This window comes from Apus apus, chromosome 2 (genome assembly GCF_020740795.1).
Source record: "Apus apus isolate bApuApu2 chromosome 2, bApuApu2.pri.cur, whole genome shotgun sequence".
NCBI classification, from domain to species: domain Eukaryota; kingdom Metazoa; phylum Chordata; class Aves; order Apodiformes; family Apodidae; genus Apus; species Apus apus.
This window is the reverse complement of record NC_067283.1, coordinates 113,341,206-113,359,450: the sequence shown is the minus strand read 5'-3', so window position 1 is coordinate 113,359,450 and position 18,245 is coordinate 113,341,206. Positions and strand designations below refer to the sequence as shown.

The following is an 18,245-nucleotide window of genomic DNA, read 5'->3' as shown; positions in this document are numbered from 1 at the left end:
AAGAAACAAAATTTATTTGATACAAATGATTCAACAGATAAGGAGGCTTAATTTACTGCAGTTTGGATATTGTTTATATTGATTGAATGTATCTGTCCTTCATTCTAACATGGGTTTATGGATTCATTTCCTTTCACAGAGCATTAAGTTACAACTCTAAAAGCTTTCCAGTGTATAAAGCCTGGAATGGGCAATGTCAAATTCAAACAGAGAGAAAGGTTTTTGGTTTGAGTCATTTCCTTAATAAATTTTTAAAAGTCGCAAACATCCCAGCCACTTAACTGGGATGAGCTAGAGGAGGATAAACTCATTAAGTATTTTAGAATCTGTCTTTCAGGGTCAGCTGGATTTTTATGAAGAGGTGATCCCAAGACCTGGGCTAGATTGCAGGCAGATCACCGGCCTAGATCCAAAATAACCTTTTCTTCTGCAGCCTGTCCTACAGTTTGATGATTCTAAGGTTTCCTAGGAAACAACATGAAACCCTTCAGACTTTTTAATCCCAAAGCTGCAGTGTCAGTTCTGCTATAAATTAAGTTGCACCATTTCACAGTAGGATGCATGGCTGTTCTGAGGCAAGCTGTAGACTTGTGGGGAAAAAAGAGAAATAAAGCCCCCAGGGGATGCCAGATTTTAATGGAGCAGAGAGAGTCAGCTTCAGACATTCGTGCAAATTAATAATTCATAGCTGATCATTTAAGAATAAAAAAAACACCAAAAACAAACACAAAATCAACTAACCTGGAAAGCAACTTTTAACCAGCCCTTGCCCCTGGGCCATAAAGCTGAGAGGGGCTCCAGCCCCAGGTGCTTCCCGGCTGCCGACCAGCAGAGGGTGGTGGGCACTGGGCCTCATCTCACCCTCCCACCACCAAACACTGCCTGTGGCATCTGATGGTGGCTGACATTTTTGTGTCTGCACCGGCCATTTCTGTGTATTCTGTGCTATACAATAAATATCAGTACACAACTTTCTGACAGACGGTCACATCTGTGAAGCATACTTGCCTAGTTTTTATAAGATGTCTCCATAGTTTAACAAGATAAATGCAAATAAAATAAGATTTTTCCGAGCTGAAACTGAACATCTATCATCTATCATGGAAAAAAAAATAAATTAAAAATTATGCAGTCTCATAATTCAGAGCTGGAAAAAAGTGGCAGTGTTTAAACTTCAATCATCAGACCAGTTTACTCCCACCAATGTTCTTCCTGTTAATTTAATTCAACAGTATTCTAAAAATACTAAGGTACTGATAACAGTCCACTTTGTGTACTTTAGTAACTTCAGAAACTGAATTTCCTTTTTTAAGCCCAGCATTAATTCTGCTTTAGGATAATTGGTTTTATCATGACTGTGGTGTACCTTTGTACTGAAGACATTACAAAAGCTGTTCTTGAAAAACCTTAAGCAATGCCATTCCCAAGGCAGAAGGATATGTTGAGAAGTGGATGGGATCTGCCAACTGTCTACAGTCAAGAAGATCTTTTCAGTTTAAAAAATTAATCTTAAGCATGACTTAAGCCCAGCATATCTATACTGCTGAGGGAGGGAAGGCTGATTGGCATGGATTCATGTGCATCCATACTGTTCAAGGCTAGCTGCTCCACAGCAGCCTGAAGGGAGATGGTAATCCAAAGCAGAGCTGGGAAGATGGTAAACATGCAAACGGTGTGGACAGCTGGAGGCAGTGCTCAGCAGGGTTTCCCACTAGCAAAGGGAGCCAGAGCAGAGGCTTGAGTACCCTCCTGTGATTGTCTTTGCTGCTGAGTTGTCAGCAGGCTCCCTGATCTGGATCAGGCCCTGCCAGCTGGCGTATTCCCAAGCAGTGCTCCTGGCACCGTTGAGGAGGCATAGCACAAGGCTGGACTTTTTTTCAGCAGGCACTATGGACGAGGCTGCCCTGACTTGGAAGAAGAGAGTTTAATTATACGGTCATAAGCTGTACTGTGCCACTTCTCCTCAGTGCCTGACAGTGGATTCAAGACTGTTTTATTTATTAGCATAGTATATTGACTAGTGACACTTACACGATACTCTAACACTTCCTTTTTGATCACCATGGCAATATGGAGGAAACCTCCAAAGAGCTGTGATCTACAGCAGAGGAAGCAAGGATTGAGCTGTCTCTTTAGAGGGTGCGCTGTGATGATGAGTCCTACAGTCTCACCTCAGGAGTGGTTAGTTTCAACTTCCAAAATTTGCCCTAAAGCAAGTAAGAAGTTAAAGGTACAACCCTGCCACTACCTGCATTTCCCCAAACTGAGACCTGACTTTCTTCCTCTTACTCCTTCCGTCTTCCTTAAACATACCCCTTCACCACTGATGCTTACTTTATGAGCCTGCTTTACTCCGAGTGTGAGGTTGTACTCTCTGTCCAGTGCTTTGAACAGGCCGGGACTGGGAAGAGCCGCCTTGGCAGGGAGCAAGTAACTGTGCATCAGTGCAGAGACACTTGCTGCTGTTGTGCAAGGCAACAGCTTCTGCTCACTGGTGAGGCTGTACCTAAAGTACTGTGTTCAGTTCTGGGCCCCTCACTACAAGAAGGACATTGAGGTGCTGGAGCATGCCCAGAGGAGAGCTACCAAGCTGGTGAAGGGCCTAGAGAACAAGTCATACAAGGAATGGCTGAGGGGACTGGGGATGTTTGCTTTGGAGAAGAAGAGGCTGAGGTGAGACCTCATCGCCCTTTACAACTACCTGAAAGGAGGTTGTAGGGAGGTGGGTGTTGGCCTCTTCTTCCAAGTAAATAGTGATAGGACCAGAGGAAATGGCCTGAAGTTGCAGCAGGTAAGGCTTAGATTCGATATTAGGAAGAATTTCTATACTGAAAGAGTGTTCAGGCACTGGAACAGCCTGCCCAGGGAGGTGGTGGAGTCACCACCCTCTGATGTGTTCAAGAAACATGTAGATGTGGCACTTCAGGGCATGGTCTAGTGGCTGAGGTGGAGGGGCGAGGTGTATTTTGGTAGAGTGTGTGTGGTTGGTTTTGTTTGTCTGGGGTTTTTTGGGTTGATGGTTGGATTCAGTGATCTCAGAGGTCCTTTCCAACCATGAATGATTCTGTGATTCTATTTTGAAGCATATCCTTTTCAGAACAAATTACTTTTCCTTTCCAGGTAGCAACTAGATAGGCATCCCACAAATTCCCATAGAAACTCCAGTTGCTGGGAACGGGAAAGCCTGTACTTGCTTAGAATCACCTGTCCCCTTGCTGCAGGGTGGCCCATAGACACATCCAGAACCACTGGTACCCTGTGATACTTGGCACCCTTCTCCCTCAGTTGTGTGATTCTCCACACCGTAATATTCATGGCTTTAAGCCAGTGTCACAAGGACTAAACACAGCCTGTGAGAACCAGAATCTGCCATTACGGCCAAGCCACATGTCACGCATCTGCTGACTCCTACGTCTCTCACTGATGAGTGCCTGCTGGCGTGGTGGCCCTTGGCCCTGCACAAGGCACAGGCAAGCAGAGAGAGGACTGGTTTGCAGCAGTGCCTCACTGCATTTGCATTGCTTGCAAGCCCTGGTACAGCTGAGAAGCCACAATCTGGTTATGCTACTTAAGTTGTTTCATTTGTTTTCTTAACCATTAGCCATATTCTAGCCCTTGCCTGAAATAAAAAACAAAACAAAAGGGGGTTTTGAATACTTTTGTCGATGTAGTAACAGTAGCTCTCATTCAAACAAAATCGGAGGTCATCTTTAAGGTCCTTCAGTGAACTCCCAGTAGGAGTCTGCCTTTATGGAGCTTATCTGCTTATGGGCAAACTGAAACTGCAACTGGACAACTGGCTTTGGAACTGATACGCCAATTTGTGAGGATAGATGTGATAATTTACTAGCATTCGGTACCAATGCTAGATTAAACAGCCAGGACTTATAAACCAGGTTAACAGACCAAGGTAAGATTACAGAAAGCCTGGAACAAATGGAGCCTGTAAATGTATAGCCATCATTCTAGCTTTCTTCTTTCACAGCACAGACATCCTGAAGATGAACAAATTTATGCTAGCCCATACAGTGATGAGAAGGGAAGCACTGCCTGCATCCTGTGTCACATATTCCAGAGAAATCTAAGTTATTCCACTCTGCTCCCTCTTTACTCATTTCTCCCAGTACATTAGCCTTTTCTTTTGCTGCTTTGGCAGCTAACCATTTGGGTTTTACTCTCTGCATTATTTCTCTCTGCTTTTTCTTATCTTCTTGAAGTAGGCAGGATTGTACTATTAGATGCCTTCTAGATAATGACTGTTCCATAGCTGGCAGCTTTAAGTCAGAAAATAAACAAGACAGTGTCATACATTATTAAAAGCGGAAGTTGCCATACCAGGTAGTTTTCCCTGTGCAAGAAACTCCATCATTACTAATTTATTAATACAACTTGTAACAGAGAGAGTGAAAACTGAAAGCCAACGACTCATTCTAAACCATCCTGAGCCCTCATCTCTCTTCCTACCATTTTGATGGATGAAGAATATAACTTGTCTTGATGTGATGTTTGGTTTAATTTTTATATTTTTTTTAAATACCATTCATATCTGTTGAACAGTTATTATTTTTAACATTTTTGTGCACGCAGCAATGGTACAATATGCCTGCTCTTTCAAAACAATAAATCACTGCTTTCCTCTCAGTACTACACATGATTAGTAAGCAGCACTAAAGACCTGAGAATTCCCCTACTGATTTCACTGGATTAAAATCTGGCCTTGAATTATTTCCCCCTGGGCTGGAGAAAGCTGCCCTTGGGTCATTTACTTAGTAAATTCTAAACTGTCACAACCGTCCCAGCCACAGTTGGTAAAGAACTTAAAATTTTTCTGCAGTGAAAGTTACCAGTGCTCTGATTTTGGCTTTTGTCTTAGTGCTGGTCTCATCCACACCCAAGCTCGTGAAATGGAAGTTTGTTCAGGTTATAATACCCACATGCTGTTGCCAGTTAGAGCTCCTCTCTACTCAGGCTGCAGCTCATAAGTCATTAATTTTCCAGAAAGGACACAAGGGAATGTGCTACAGCATTAAAGCTCTTTTCACTGCTCTTCCCACAGTCCTGCATGTAGAGCAGGCAGCTTGGATCACAGCTCAAACAGCTGGCTGGAAAGGAGCTGTAAAACATCTCAGAATGTTGAAAAACACAACCGTAGGATAACCTCCAAACATATACACAGGTGTGCACAGAAAGAGCAAGAACATCAGGTATAGTGGTAAACCACGTAGAGGTGGATGCTGCTCACACCTGGCCTTGGCTAGCCTGCGTGCTTGGTCTTATGGGCCAACCATTCATATGAATTGTGATGCCTAAAATCAAGGAAGATTCTTAAATCAAAGGCTAGCACATGACAGCATAATTTCCACAGTATTCTCAAACACCGCCTTACTTGTGTCATGGCTTGCTCTGTGATGTTCCAAACCCAGTCACCAGTCTGTTCCCTCTCTTCAGTGTAGCTTATCTAATGCTGCCTCCTTAGGTGTGCTCATCAGCAGACATAGAAGATGGCAAGGTACGACTTCATGAAACTGCGTTTTTACATATGTGCAGCCTTTTGGATTCTCTGTTCAGTGGAGTATTTATGAGGGTTTGGATTTTTTGTTTTAAGTGTTTCATTTATCCCAAAGACAGTTTTGAGAAAACAGGAAATTAAATTCTTGTTTTGTATCTCCTATACCTATGTGTCTTCTCTATCTGTGTACTTGTGACAGCACATCTTTTAGCACAAGTTTAGAGGCCTACAAAGAGAAGAAATCATCTGTGACCTTCTAACTTTTGCAAAAGCAAGCACCTTTTCTACCACTGTCCATCACACTCCTAATTGTTATTCAGTCCAATTCCTGCTTTCATGTTTGAGGCTTATGAGTGTAGGCGTTAAGAAGTGAAAGTGATAACTATAAAATGATTTGGTCAGTTTTAGTAACTTACTTGCCCCAAAAATTTGCTCTGAGTATGGGAGTAGCCACAAGTCTTTTCTTAGATAACCTTGTAGATTAATTCACTAGCATAATACAACTTAAAACACAATAATAACAATGGGAGGTGAAGGGGGTGCCAAATCAAAGTCCACGGTATGCACACTAGTTAAAATTAAGAGTTAGCTCCTGAAAACTGTGAACTCCAAACACTTTAACTTTCCTAACTGGAATCGAGACTTAACTCAGTAACCTGAAGCAGAGTGCTACAGTTCTGGTTGTTTTCAAGAACAGGAGTTTAGATGCTGCTGCTGGAAGAAGAATGTAGCTGTAAGCACATCTCAAGTGATTAATGTGTAATTAATAATAGAGAGCAAGAACCACTGTATACAGTTTGCACTTAGTGATTTTAACTTGTATATAATTCCTATCAAACCTGTGCAGTTTGTAATGCTCTCACAATGCATTAGGTGCCTGGAAGAGCTCATGGGGTGCAAGTAATGGATTTTAATTGATCTCCTCTCTGGGTAGATTCCATGTGGCCAATAAGATCTCAGACCCTGATGTGTATGATTTCCTCTCTCCCTCTAACAATGCACAGTGCAGGTAACACAAGGTGTCATGCCATGTGCTTAAATGCGTTTGCAGCTGAAACATTACTCCTGATATTTTCCAGTCTTGCCTACTCCAGTGCCTCGCTTCCCTGAAAATCAGATGGTGCAGAACTTACTGCAGGCTGATGTGGTACGAAGGGCTCCAGTGCAGGTGTTTCAATAAAGAGGTGCTAAGACAGATTATTGCTGGAAAGGAATGCCAATAAAATCTTTGATCCTCAGTATCACCTGTTTCTAAAACACGTTACTTAAACAAACACTGTTACCAGGGGCACATCTTCAGGCATGCTGTATCACGGCATCTCTGATACATCTTTAACCAGAAAAATAGTTTTGGGGACCGATACTACAGCGTTACCGGGGCTGTGCCAAAGGGGGGCTGCTGCAGCCTGTCCCCAGTACCGTGAGGAAATTAAAGGTCTCCAGAAGGAGCTAATGGCAGGCTGGCACCGAGGCCGGAGGAGCGCACTGGGCCCACTGGGAAATGCCCTGGAGGTGGGCGAGCGGAAGCCTCCGGGGGAGCTGCCACCTCCGGCGGGCACCCAGCCCCGGGGACAAGGCGGCCCCGGCTCCCCGGCAGCGGGGGGCAGGCGCCGGCCCGACGGGCGCGGCCGGGGAGCCGCCCTCCGCCCGCCCCCAGCCACACCGCCTCCCTCCCGGCCTCCCAGCTTCCCTGCTTCCCTCCCTGCCTCCCTGCCTCCCTCCCTCCGGCGCGGCGCGGGCGGCGGGATGTGCCGGTGGCGGTATGTCAGCGCCCGGCAGCTGGACGGCTTCCGCCGCTACAAGGTAACGGCCGGGCCCGGGGGGGCGGGCGGGGGGCAGCGGGGAACGACCGCCCGGGCTCGGCGGCCCCCGCTGCGGTTGGTCCTCCCGGTTCGCCGTGTCTGAGGGCTCGGCTGAGCCCCAAGCCCTGCGCTGCCGGCGGCCCTGGCCGGCTCGGCCATCCCTCTGCCCGGCTCCCACCTGTGTCCGTTCGGTCAGCCTGCAGCCGGGGCGCCCGTAGCCTGCCCCGGGGCTCCCGCACATCGAGGATGTGTGAGGGTAGGAACTGGGTGTTTACGAAGTGGCAGGTCTCAGTGGAAACAAAGTTAACCAGCTTTTCGTAGAATCGTAGAATGGTTTGAGTTGCAAGGGACCTCGAAGATCATCTAGGTCCAACCCCCCTGCCATGGGCAGGGACACCTCCCACTAGACCAGCTTCCTAAAAGCCCCATCCGGCCTGGCCTTGAACACTGATAGGGAAGGGGGCATCCGTATCTTCCCTGTACAGCCTGCTTTAAGTCTCACCACCCTCGCAGGAAATAATTTCTTCCTAAAACCCAACCTAATTCTACCGTCTTCCAGTGTAAGGCCATTGCCTCTTGTCCTTTCACTACATGCCCTTTTAAAAGTCACTCTCCAGCTTTCCTGTAGGTGCCTTTAGCCTTTAGGTACTGGAAGGCTGCTATCAGGTCTCCCCGGTTTTGAGTAGCAACATCTTTAAAAGCTCTGCACATATTGAAGAAACACAGGCTGGGTGTAATTCGGTATTTCTGTAAGAAAGTGTGCACTCATGGGGCTTGTCTGGTTCTGTGCAGATTCTTCATACACAGGAATGCTTTGGCTTTGAGATAGGAGAAAGGAAGCCAGGAAAAAAACTTCCATTAAATAATTTGAACTAAACTGGCATTCAGAATTCAAATTAATGGGTGGGTGATTAGATATTTTGATTTACCAGCATTTTGGCACAGGCATATGAGGCACCTGGGTTTTGTTCCCAGGACATTGCAGGTGCATTGCAGGACATTGTCCCGATTTGCTTTAGCTGAGGTGCAGCTGTCTGAGGTGGGCTGTGCAGCCCCCTTCACACACCTCCACTCCCCTCCCTGTTACAAGCATGGGGAGCACACCAGCATCCACCAGCATCATGCCCAACCTTGTATTCTACGTTCAGTTTCCCAAAGCAGCCCCTACCTACCCTGTGTTCCTCATTCTTCTTGCCTACTTGCTCTTACTGTGCTCCCAGCCTGGCCTCCAACCAGGGCATTTGACTTCCCTGGGCTCCTACCAAGCCCTTCCCTTCCCTGGGCCAGGACTTTTCCTTGCTCACGGCAGGGTGAACTGTGATGGAGTAACTGTGGTTTCCAAGGCCATCTGCAGGTCCCTTACAGGGAACTTGTTACACAGAGCAGCTTGTTAAAATGTAGCAACACGCTTGTACTTCTCCAGTGGGAGAGGGATAGAACATGTTGGAGGCTGGCTCTAGCCACTGGGCTTAAGCTGCACAGGCCTGTGCTTGAACACTGGAGCCACAGTCTTGCCTGAGATCACCGGAGGAAAAATAAAAAGCTATTTTTAGCATAAACAGACATCATCATTTATGTAACTTTCATAAAATAATTAAGCTTGTAGTACAGATACAAGGAACACTTCTATTACGTTCTCCTTTACACTTGAATGAAAGTAGCTGCAAACAAATGCAGATGAGGAAGAATCCAATTTTATTTTTTTTTAATTTTTTTTTTAAACCTGTAATCATTGTATACTACTGATGAATTACAGGACAAATTATTTCTGAAAGGCAGAATTGCATATTAAAACATTTTAGTTGAGTATATTAAAATTACTTTAGTTTCTTAAGAGAGTTGCAAAGGCCAGAAAATATGTTAGATAGTTTTCTTAACTATAGGAATCAGCCAGCAGACTTGAGAAGTATTTGTTCAACTGTATTCTGGAAAACTATGGTAAGTACAGGTTTTAGAAAGGTGAAATCAAGTAGTTAACTCTCTATTATATGAGGTGACTCAGGACTGGGACATGCTGAAAATAAATAAATGAATCCAAATGACATGAGTTACACCCAGAGAAATACTGCTGCATGAGGTCAGTGCTGCCAAGCTGGTGGGGTATCTGCCCCATCTTCCTGGTGTTCCAGGTTGCAAGAAGACGTGGCAGGTGAGGGCAGGTCTGCCCATTTCTGAAGTGCTGCTCACAATAGGTTAAAGTCCTCCAAAAATTCAAAAGCAGTACAATAAGGAGACACTAATCACCTACACAGTCTCCTCCCTGCCTCCTCACCTCACCCTCCCATGCCCAGTGCTGCTACCACAACCACAGCTTTGTTCTCACCATCTCCCAGGCCCAGGAGGTACTCTTCAACCTCTTATTGCCCTCTGGGTGCCGTCATCTAGGTTCTCCTCTTCAGACTAGGGCCTCATCTCATCCCACTCCTCCTGCTTCCCAGCCTTGCTGAGGATGTTGCTGCTGCCTTTGCTGCCTAGTCAACAGGATGGGTGCTGAACTCAGATTACTGTGCCCAGCAGACACAAGTTAGCTATTTTTACAACCACCAGCCTCTGTAGTGTGTTTCCTGGTGGACCCAGCTCTAGAGTACAGTGGAGGGATACATGGGATTGCCTTGTGGAAAGCTAGATAATCTCTGAAAGGATTTACTAGCACACATTCATTATTGAGCTAAAATGATGTATTGCTTCCAGACCTGAAGCACGCCTAGGAAACTAGGTAGGGGAATCTATCTCTCTGTTGTGTGTCACATTGCAACATTAAGGTCCCTTCCAACCTAAATTCTATGATTATATTTGCACTAGTGTCAGTAGCTCAATATGCTCTGCACTTTGCACTGTTTATCCGCAGGTAACTGGGAGCTGATCATAGCACAGCTTAAAAGAGTAATCTGTATGATCAACTCCATTTCGTAAATGTAAATTTTGCCTGAAAAAAATACTGCTCAGTTTTGAAAATTTTCACACAGCTGAACTCATTTCTCTGGCATGAATGCCACAATTGTATGTCTCAGCCACTCTCTGTCTCCTGTTTGCAGTTGGAGGAGGGCCTTGGCATTCAAAACCACTGCAGTTCTGTGCAAAGGGAATGACAGACCTGATGTAGGCAAAGACTTCAGCACCCTTTAGCATTGTCAGGTGCATGTATATTATGCTTTTGAAGTAAGTTTTCCCCTCTTACCAGGCTTTGGTTTCTGTCACGGAGTTACCCTGGAGCACGCTGAATTTATTCCCTTTGAATGAACATAGATGTACTAGGAATGCACAAGTACACCAAATACATTTAGTCCGTGGTATCACACGGAAACCAGTTCAGTGTAAAACCTCCTGAAATTTTTATGGTAGGGATGTGAGGTCATTAGGGCTAGCTGTTTCATTTTACAAATCTACTCCTGTTGGTCTGTTCTCATGTTAATGGGGATTCAGAGATTCAGTTTTCTTTTTTTCTGCTCAAAAGCACACTGAGGACAGACGGAGATGTGATGATGAGAGAGTTCAGGTGCAATCCTGGGTATCGCTGCTAGTATATTTCTGCTGTCTTCTTGCCTGTGGGACAGGTACTAATACCAGGACAGTTGCATGTGCAGGTGATTTGCAGCAACTGTAGGGCAGAGGAAGCCAATAGTTGGATTTTGTGCTGTTGGGTAGGTTCTGGAGTGACACAGCCAAAATGCTACAACTAGTTGCAATTGTAGCACTGTTGTTCCTGCTTTTGTGTTTCTGTTCTCAGCATTTTGTAGTTCTAGCAGAGCACCCATGGAATTACACAGTTGCCTCTTTTCACCTGCTGGGTTTCTGTTGGAAACAAACGGTTCTGAGACAGCCAAGTGATGAGTACAAATAAAAGCAGAATTTGGTTCTTTACTTCTTATCCTCCCCACCAGAATGCAATAATGTTAATTATAAGCTCTTGTTGCCATTGCCTCTTCTCACTTAGGATTTCCCTTGCAAATCTGCCTTGAATCAGCTTCTCTACAGCACCAATGTGCTGAGGTTTTCCAAGCCAGAAAACTTTGACACCTTATCCTCTTTCAGGATAAGAGAGATCTAAGGACAGACTGTGGAGGCTTGACTCAAAGATTAGGACTTGGAAAATGTGATTTAAAAAATCAGAGATAACATTAAAAATTAAGGTCTGAGGTTCCACATTTTCATCTTGGTATGTCTAAGCTGTTTCTATCTTTAAGCCATTTTTTAGGGGGAAACTCCTTTTGTGGAGAAGGGGGGACAGTAAATGACCTATATGTGGTTTCATTTCAGTAAGACTTCTGATACTTTCCCAAATTCTTATAAGTAAAGTAGGTAGAGGTAAGATGAAATCAGTTTAAAATGGAAACACATTACCCTAAAGAGTAACTTTAAGTTCTCTGTTGAAGTAGGAGGTTCTACCAAATTGGATCCTGTCTACAGAGCTGTCTCTCTGTCCCAACTCTGTTTCTGTTCAATACTTTCAGTAACAGAAGGGAGATTACTTCTGTAAAATTTTTGTGTCATACACTTTGCAGAATGGGTTTAAAATGTTTTGGAAAAAGGAATATAAAGGCCAAAAAATCAGTATGAAGAAATTCAGTAAACAAGGTGCAATACTTAGGGGAAAGAAAGCCCAACATTTTGAACAAAAAATAAGAGATAACAGACTGCAAAAAATAAAAAGATCCCTGGGGATCAGTGTGTCAGCAGCATTGTGGCTGTTATAATAAAGAGAAAAAAGCTCTTAAGTGTAAGGTATCATAGATATGTAAAGGTGTTACATATATTGTAGTAGTTGATGTACTGATGTACACATACCAGCTGGAATAACACATCCCTGCTTGCTTTGCACCCAATTTACAATCCACAAAATGGCATTAGGAATAATAAGAGGCTTAGAAAAGATGAGCTGTGAGAAATAGTCTGTAGTATTGTGGGAGTAAGAACATAACAGCCAGTTAGTCTTCATTCATGCCCTGTTAAAGAAAGACAATACGTAAGTTTTGGCTGCACAAGGAGAAATTTAAGGCAGATGCTATGGCAACCTTGTGTCTGTAAGGGTATTTAAGTGTTGGAACAGGTACTAAGGAGGATTGTGCAATTGTTTCACCACTCTTCAGAAATGGTTCAATTTCTTTCAGGGAGGATCTAAAATCCAGTGTTGAGTGTAAAGGAACAGTTGGTTACACCTTTTGTAGCAGAGTTTTGGATAACGTCTTCTATTTTAATCTGCCAACATGATCGTTTATCACAAGCAGTTGGAAGCCAGTGGCTTATTACCTCATGGTAACTTGATCTGCTTCTAAAATGTCTGCTAAACTTGATCCTGCCTTAGGTGAGTGCCCTGGACTGGAAGACCTCTCAAATTACCTCCCAACCCTCATTTTTGTAGGTTAGAGAAACAAGATCAGACTTATGATGATCAAGTTTCAAAGCTTGATTGTTTCTCTCATGCTGACTTATAGCAAAGTGTGTTGAGTATAGTGAATTGCTTTCTGGAAGTTCAGAACCAATCCAGTGTGGAAAGATACAAGACTGGATTTTTGTTAAGTGTTGTGCATTTCCAAGGCTATCCGTGTAACTACAAGATTTAGAAACACAATGGATTCTGCTCATAGTAGCTGAAAGGGAGTTTTGCTTTCAATTCCAGTAGCTCAAGTAATTTACACAATTTTGAAAATTCATGTTGGGATACTTGCATTTGCATATTTATCTGGAAGTGGTTCTTCCCCTCTACTCCGCTCTGGTGAGATGCCACCTGGAGTACTGCATTTTTGGAGTCCTCAGCATGGGAAAGATATGGGCCTGTTGGAGCAGGTCCAGAGGAGGGCCACAAAAATGGTCAGGGGGCTGGAGTAGCTCTACTATGAGGAAAAGCTAAGAGAGTTTGGGTTGTTCAGACTAGAGAAGAGAAGGTTCCGGGGACATCTCATAGCTGCCTTCCAGGATCTGAAGGGGGCTTATAAGAAAGATGGGGCCAGACTTTTTAGTGTGGTCTAAAGTGATAGGACAAGGGTAATTGTTTTGAACTACAAGAGGCTAGATTTAGGTTGGATATTAGGAAGAAAATCTTTACTGTAAGGGTGGTGAGACACTGGCACAGGTGGCACAGAGAGACAGTAGATGACCTATCCTTGAAAACATTGAAGGTCAGGTTGGGTGGGGTTCAAAGCAACCTGATCTAGTTGAAGATGTCTCTGCTTACTGCAGGAGAGTTGGACTAGGTTATCTTTAAAGGCACCTTCTAACCCAAACTATGATTCTATGATTATATATGGGCAATTCAAATCATAGGATCACTGAAGTTGGAAAAGACCCTTAAGATTGAGTGCAAACGTAATCTGGTGTATGATAAGTACAGTGTTTTTATATAATGATTTTGAAGATGGTATTTTTTGTTGGGTTTGTTTGTTTGTTTGGTTGTTGTTTGTTTTTTTCTTTCCCAAATTTTCAGTCCATATATTATTTAAATAAAGATCTCATCAGTTTCATTTTTCATAGTCAGTTTTCTCAAACCACTTCAGTGTAATAAAGCCCCTGAATATCTGAAGCAGTGAAAATGAATATTTTCCACCTTCCATAAAACTGGTGAGTCAACAGCCTACTGTTCTACAGATAAAATGGTGCAGTCTTCATCACATTACTTTGATGGATTGAAAGACTATGGGTGTAATTAAAAGTTGTTAAATACTATGTGGAATTAAAAAAATAGTTAATTACTTTTACCTGTTCGGTCACTGCGTTCATGTGCAAAGAATCATGGCCTGACTGAATTACAAAATTCTGAGAGACTGTCTTTGAGCCAACAGCATTTCTTATTCCTCATCCAGTTGTAATCGTAGCTAACACAATGTAGCATTTCAGGAGCTCTGTAATAATTATTTTCCTTCTAGATATCATATGCTAATAAACCAACAACATAACGAAATAACATCACAGAGAGGTTGCGTTTGATATTACTTGCCGCAGGACTTTTTTTTCCCAACGATGGTGTAATTATACCTGTTTTTCAGTGCTATACTACGCCCATGAATTTACAGAAGTTCATTAGATCACTTTTGGGACAGATATGCTGAATATAAAGAGTTGTATGCCTTGTTGAGTCTCATAAATAGTGCAAATACCAACCACATTTAATTTTGCTTTATTTGTTTCTTGCTTTATCAAGACGTGTTCATGTTCCGAAATGCTTATTCAATTTTTATGTGTAGGATATGCATATATACACATAGATGTATCCATATGCATTTATTTTTATTTATTCATCTGTGTTTTAATACCAGACTAATTGCAAAGAAGTACCTGTGATTTGGATGTTGATTATTTGTTAAAAATCTAGGGGAGCCACTCATAAAAAGGTTGTTTTGTAGACCAATTGGGTTTTTGCATCTTTCTATGAAATATCCCCCCTCCTGTGTGTCAGGATACTAGATCGCACAACTGTTCCATGGATGTGGTACAGAACCCCTGTATAGTATCCCTCATGGAAACTGCAATGCACTTTTAATCTGTTTGCCCTCTTGTGCCTAGAGCAGTTTCTTTGGGTTCCCTGGAGATTCAGGTACACACTCCGGCAGAGCTCCAGCTGTGTGGGAATTTGGTCTACTGTTTGATCTTTAAAGATTGCTATCACCTCCAAAAACACACGTTTGTACATGCACAGAGATAGATGTGGCATGGAATCCTACTGTCTTTCCCTTTGGCAAATGTAGAAGACCAGTCTACAAAAAAAAACCCAAAAAACCAGAAATCATCTTCCTCACTGTGCTACAGCTTCTTTGAATAGGGATGGTTATGGATCTTTTTGTGCACTTCCTTGAGAATGTGCAAGGCTTGCTTTTTTTAGCAGGATTTGTACTTTTGCCAGTCTGAACCATCCTTTAGGTTTGTTCCTTTACAGCAACAAATGTGCATCTGCCTTCTGTTATACCTTGTTCAATATTCAGTCATGTTTCTGTATTTCTTTCCTTCATTTCCTTTCATTGTCAAGTGTTTGAATGTGTCCCACTAAAGAAGCCTTTTCCTGAAGAGAGGTTAAGGAGAAACCTTAACATAACAAGCGTTGATTAAAAAAATATTGCTGGCTTCCAGTGTTATCCCCTCTCCACCTCTCCCTGTTCTGGCTTACAGTCCTATCCATAAAGAATGAGATCTATCTAGTCTCACAAAGTGACCAAGAACCTTACTGTTGGGGCTAGCACATTATGGTTTCTCGCCCCAAACTGTACTTCTCTCTCAGTTGTATTCTGACTCAGATTTCTCTCATAGATTTTGCATTTCAAGCGTAACTAGTCTGCAGATCCGCAATCCATCAGCCTCTTATTTCTGGCAAATGGGATTGTGGTAGGCAGGAAGATGAACACCAAGCCCTGAGCATGCCTTGGCAGCAAGAAGGTCAACAGCACATTAAACAACAGGAAAGTAATTATCCTCCTTTACTAGGCCACATCTGGAATACTGTGTCCAGTTTTGAGTCTCCAATGCAAAAAAGACATCAACAAACTAGAGCATGCTCGGCAGAGGCCACCAAGGTACTGGAACACTTGTCTTGTGAGGAGAGGCTGAGGAGCTGGGGCTTCTTTGACCTGGGAGATGAGACAGCTTCAGGGCACCTAGGAACAGCTCTTCTGGTACCTATGGGAAGTCCTTGAGAAGATGGAGCCATGGGAATACAACAGGCACAAGACATCATCATGCTGGATATAAGGAGAAAATATTCCCTGGGAACACAGTGAGGCAGACTCAGGATGCCTAGGGAGGTTGTGTAGTCACCATTCTTTCAAGACCTAGCTGGATAAAGGATCAGGCACTTGGTTTGAGCTCATGGCTGAGCCTGCTTTGAGAAGGAAGTAGGACTAGAGACCTGCTGAGCTCCCTTCTGACCTGAATTATCCTGTGATTCTACCCCATGATTCTGGGATCTTGAGGCAATGACACCTCCCTGCAGGCAAGGGGATGTGCCATAAGCCCTCATGACTCCCTAACAGCAGCCTCTCCCAGCCAACAACTCCACATGGCCCATGACCTCATGGACATGGGTTCATACATACCTCCATTAAGTGTCAGGATGTGACTTGTGACCCAATACATGTCACAGGATTCCTGAAAATGAGAAGGTCTGAGTGGTGAGTTTATATCTACATAGCAGCAGCAACAGGCTAGCAATTTTTATGATAACCACTTCCTAGCAACTTAGTAATGCCAGCCAAAATTGTTGAGTTATCCAAACCATCACACTGTGTTTTGAGTATTTTACTAGGAATAGCTGCAAAATTTAGCCGTATTTCCTAGCCATAGGTATGCACAGGGTAAAGGAACTGAAGGGGACAAAGTCATGGAGGAGAGAACCACTCAGTAGTCCAGTGCAAGCAGCCTCTTCCCTCATAGTGCAGCCACCTCCAGCCCTGGCACAGACAGCACAACCAACACAGGTACCCTGTAAGAGACAAGCATTTGCATCTGAGGATGCAATTGCATGCACATCACCACCTGCTTTTCCAGGCTAAATTATAAACCCCCTGTTCTTCAGTTTTGACTCATGTGTTGTATGTTTCAGCCCTAGATGTCTTAAGGCCTTATAACTCTTGGACTTTGATATCAATGACTTAATCGAAATATAGTGATACGGATGAGGTGTAACGGCAGAGTAGTCCAAACCACTTAAGTGAAAGGAAATACAAAATCCAAGCCATTATTTATGAATAATTAACTAAGTGATGATACAACCTAAAGTAATTTTATTATTAGAAATAGCACAATTGTGTTTTGGAATACATCAGCACTTTTAAATTGCTGAGCATTTGGTATTCATTTGGCATCTACAGTGTTGCAGAGCTCTGTTGTTGTTTTATGGCATACTTCTTTTCTTTCCCTTTTGTTAAAACTCAAGTCTGTGTCCCATAACATCTACAAGCCTGTAAAAATATTTATCAAGTAGAATTAAACCCCATGTGTTTAATGTTTTCTAGGAATCTGAAAGGTGGATGGAAAATTATTGCCAGATGTATCAGTATTTCAGTATTTTTGTAATTTTTGTGTAGTTCTAGAAGTCTAAGATACCCCAGAAGGAAAGTTCATATTGCATCAGTATGAAATAAATTCCCCAGAAAGAAGAGTTCCCACCGAGCTGTCTTTTTATAGAGTGACTGGCTCATGCCCTGGAATGCGAGGGTTGTTTTGCCACCTTTAAAATCACAAAAACTCAACTCATGTAAAAAATAATATTCCTTGTGTGTTCCATCATTGTCCTTCCTATCCCCTTTCCTGTCAGATAGAAAACACAGATATTGTGAAATTGCATAGTCCAAGAGGAAATGTGATAAAAGAAGCTGTAAGAAGGTGTTGGTAGATGTCAGGGTGCCTCTCTTTATGGGCACCCAAGGAATGGGCTGTCCCCCATGTATTTCAAATATATGCTGTGGAACATCAGCTTTTCAAAGCTTTTTAATCAGCAGGTCCTTCAACATTTTTCATCCAAGATGTAGTTCCCTGCATATAAGTATAGGCTAAATGATGACCAGCTCACATTTGTAAGTGCTGAAGAAGTGATCAGTTGATGTCCAGGTGGCATGGTGCCACCATGCAAATGTTGTGGAAAGCCACTCTGCGTAGTTATTATTTTCAATAGATCATTTGTTTAAAGACCATATTTTTTTTTCTTATTTTTAATTTGATGGATTGATTCTTAGCTGGTTTAGGCTGTCTTCTATTATCTTAATGAAAAGTCATTTTCCCCCAACATTGGACACTTTTAAGATTCAGCTGAGCAGGGTGCTGGGCCATCTTGTCTAGATCATGCTTTTGCCTAGAGAAGTTCGATCAGATGGTCCTTCAGGTCCCATCCAACCTGGTATTCTTTGATTCTGTTATTCTATGATAGAAGTTAATTTATGAGGAGGGAGGAGAAAATTATTTGTTTCCCCCACTCCCCTTTTATTTTGAGCAGATGTGGCTTCAAGCTCATTTAA

General features: G+C 43.1%; 1 protein-coding gene across 1 annotated transcript in view; it reads left to right on the top strand.

The window, feature by feature from the left end:
- The first annotated feature begins 7,240 nt into the window (after positions 1-7,240).
- Positions 7,241-18,245, top strand: part of LOC127380600 (ethanolaminephosphotransferase 1-like) — a 55,715-nt gene continuing 44,710 nt past the window's right edge. Inside the window, exon 1 of the mRNA XM_051609813.1 lies at positions 7,241-7,312. Coding sequence (XP_051465773.1) covers positions 7,256-7,312 — 57 coding nt within the window. The 5' untranslated portion in view covers positions 7,241-7,255. The remainder of the gene's footprint in view (positions 7,313-18,245) is intronic.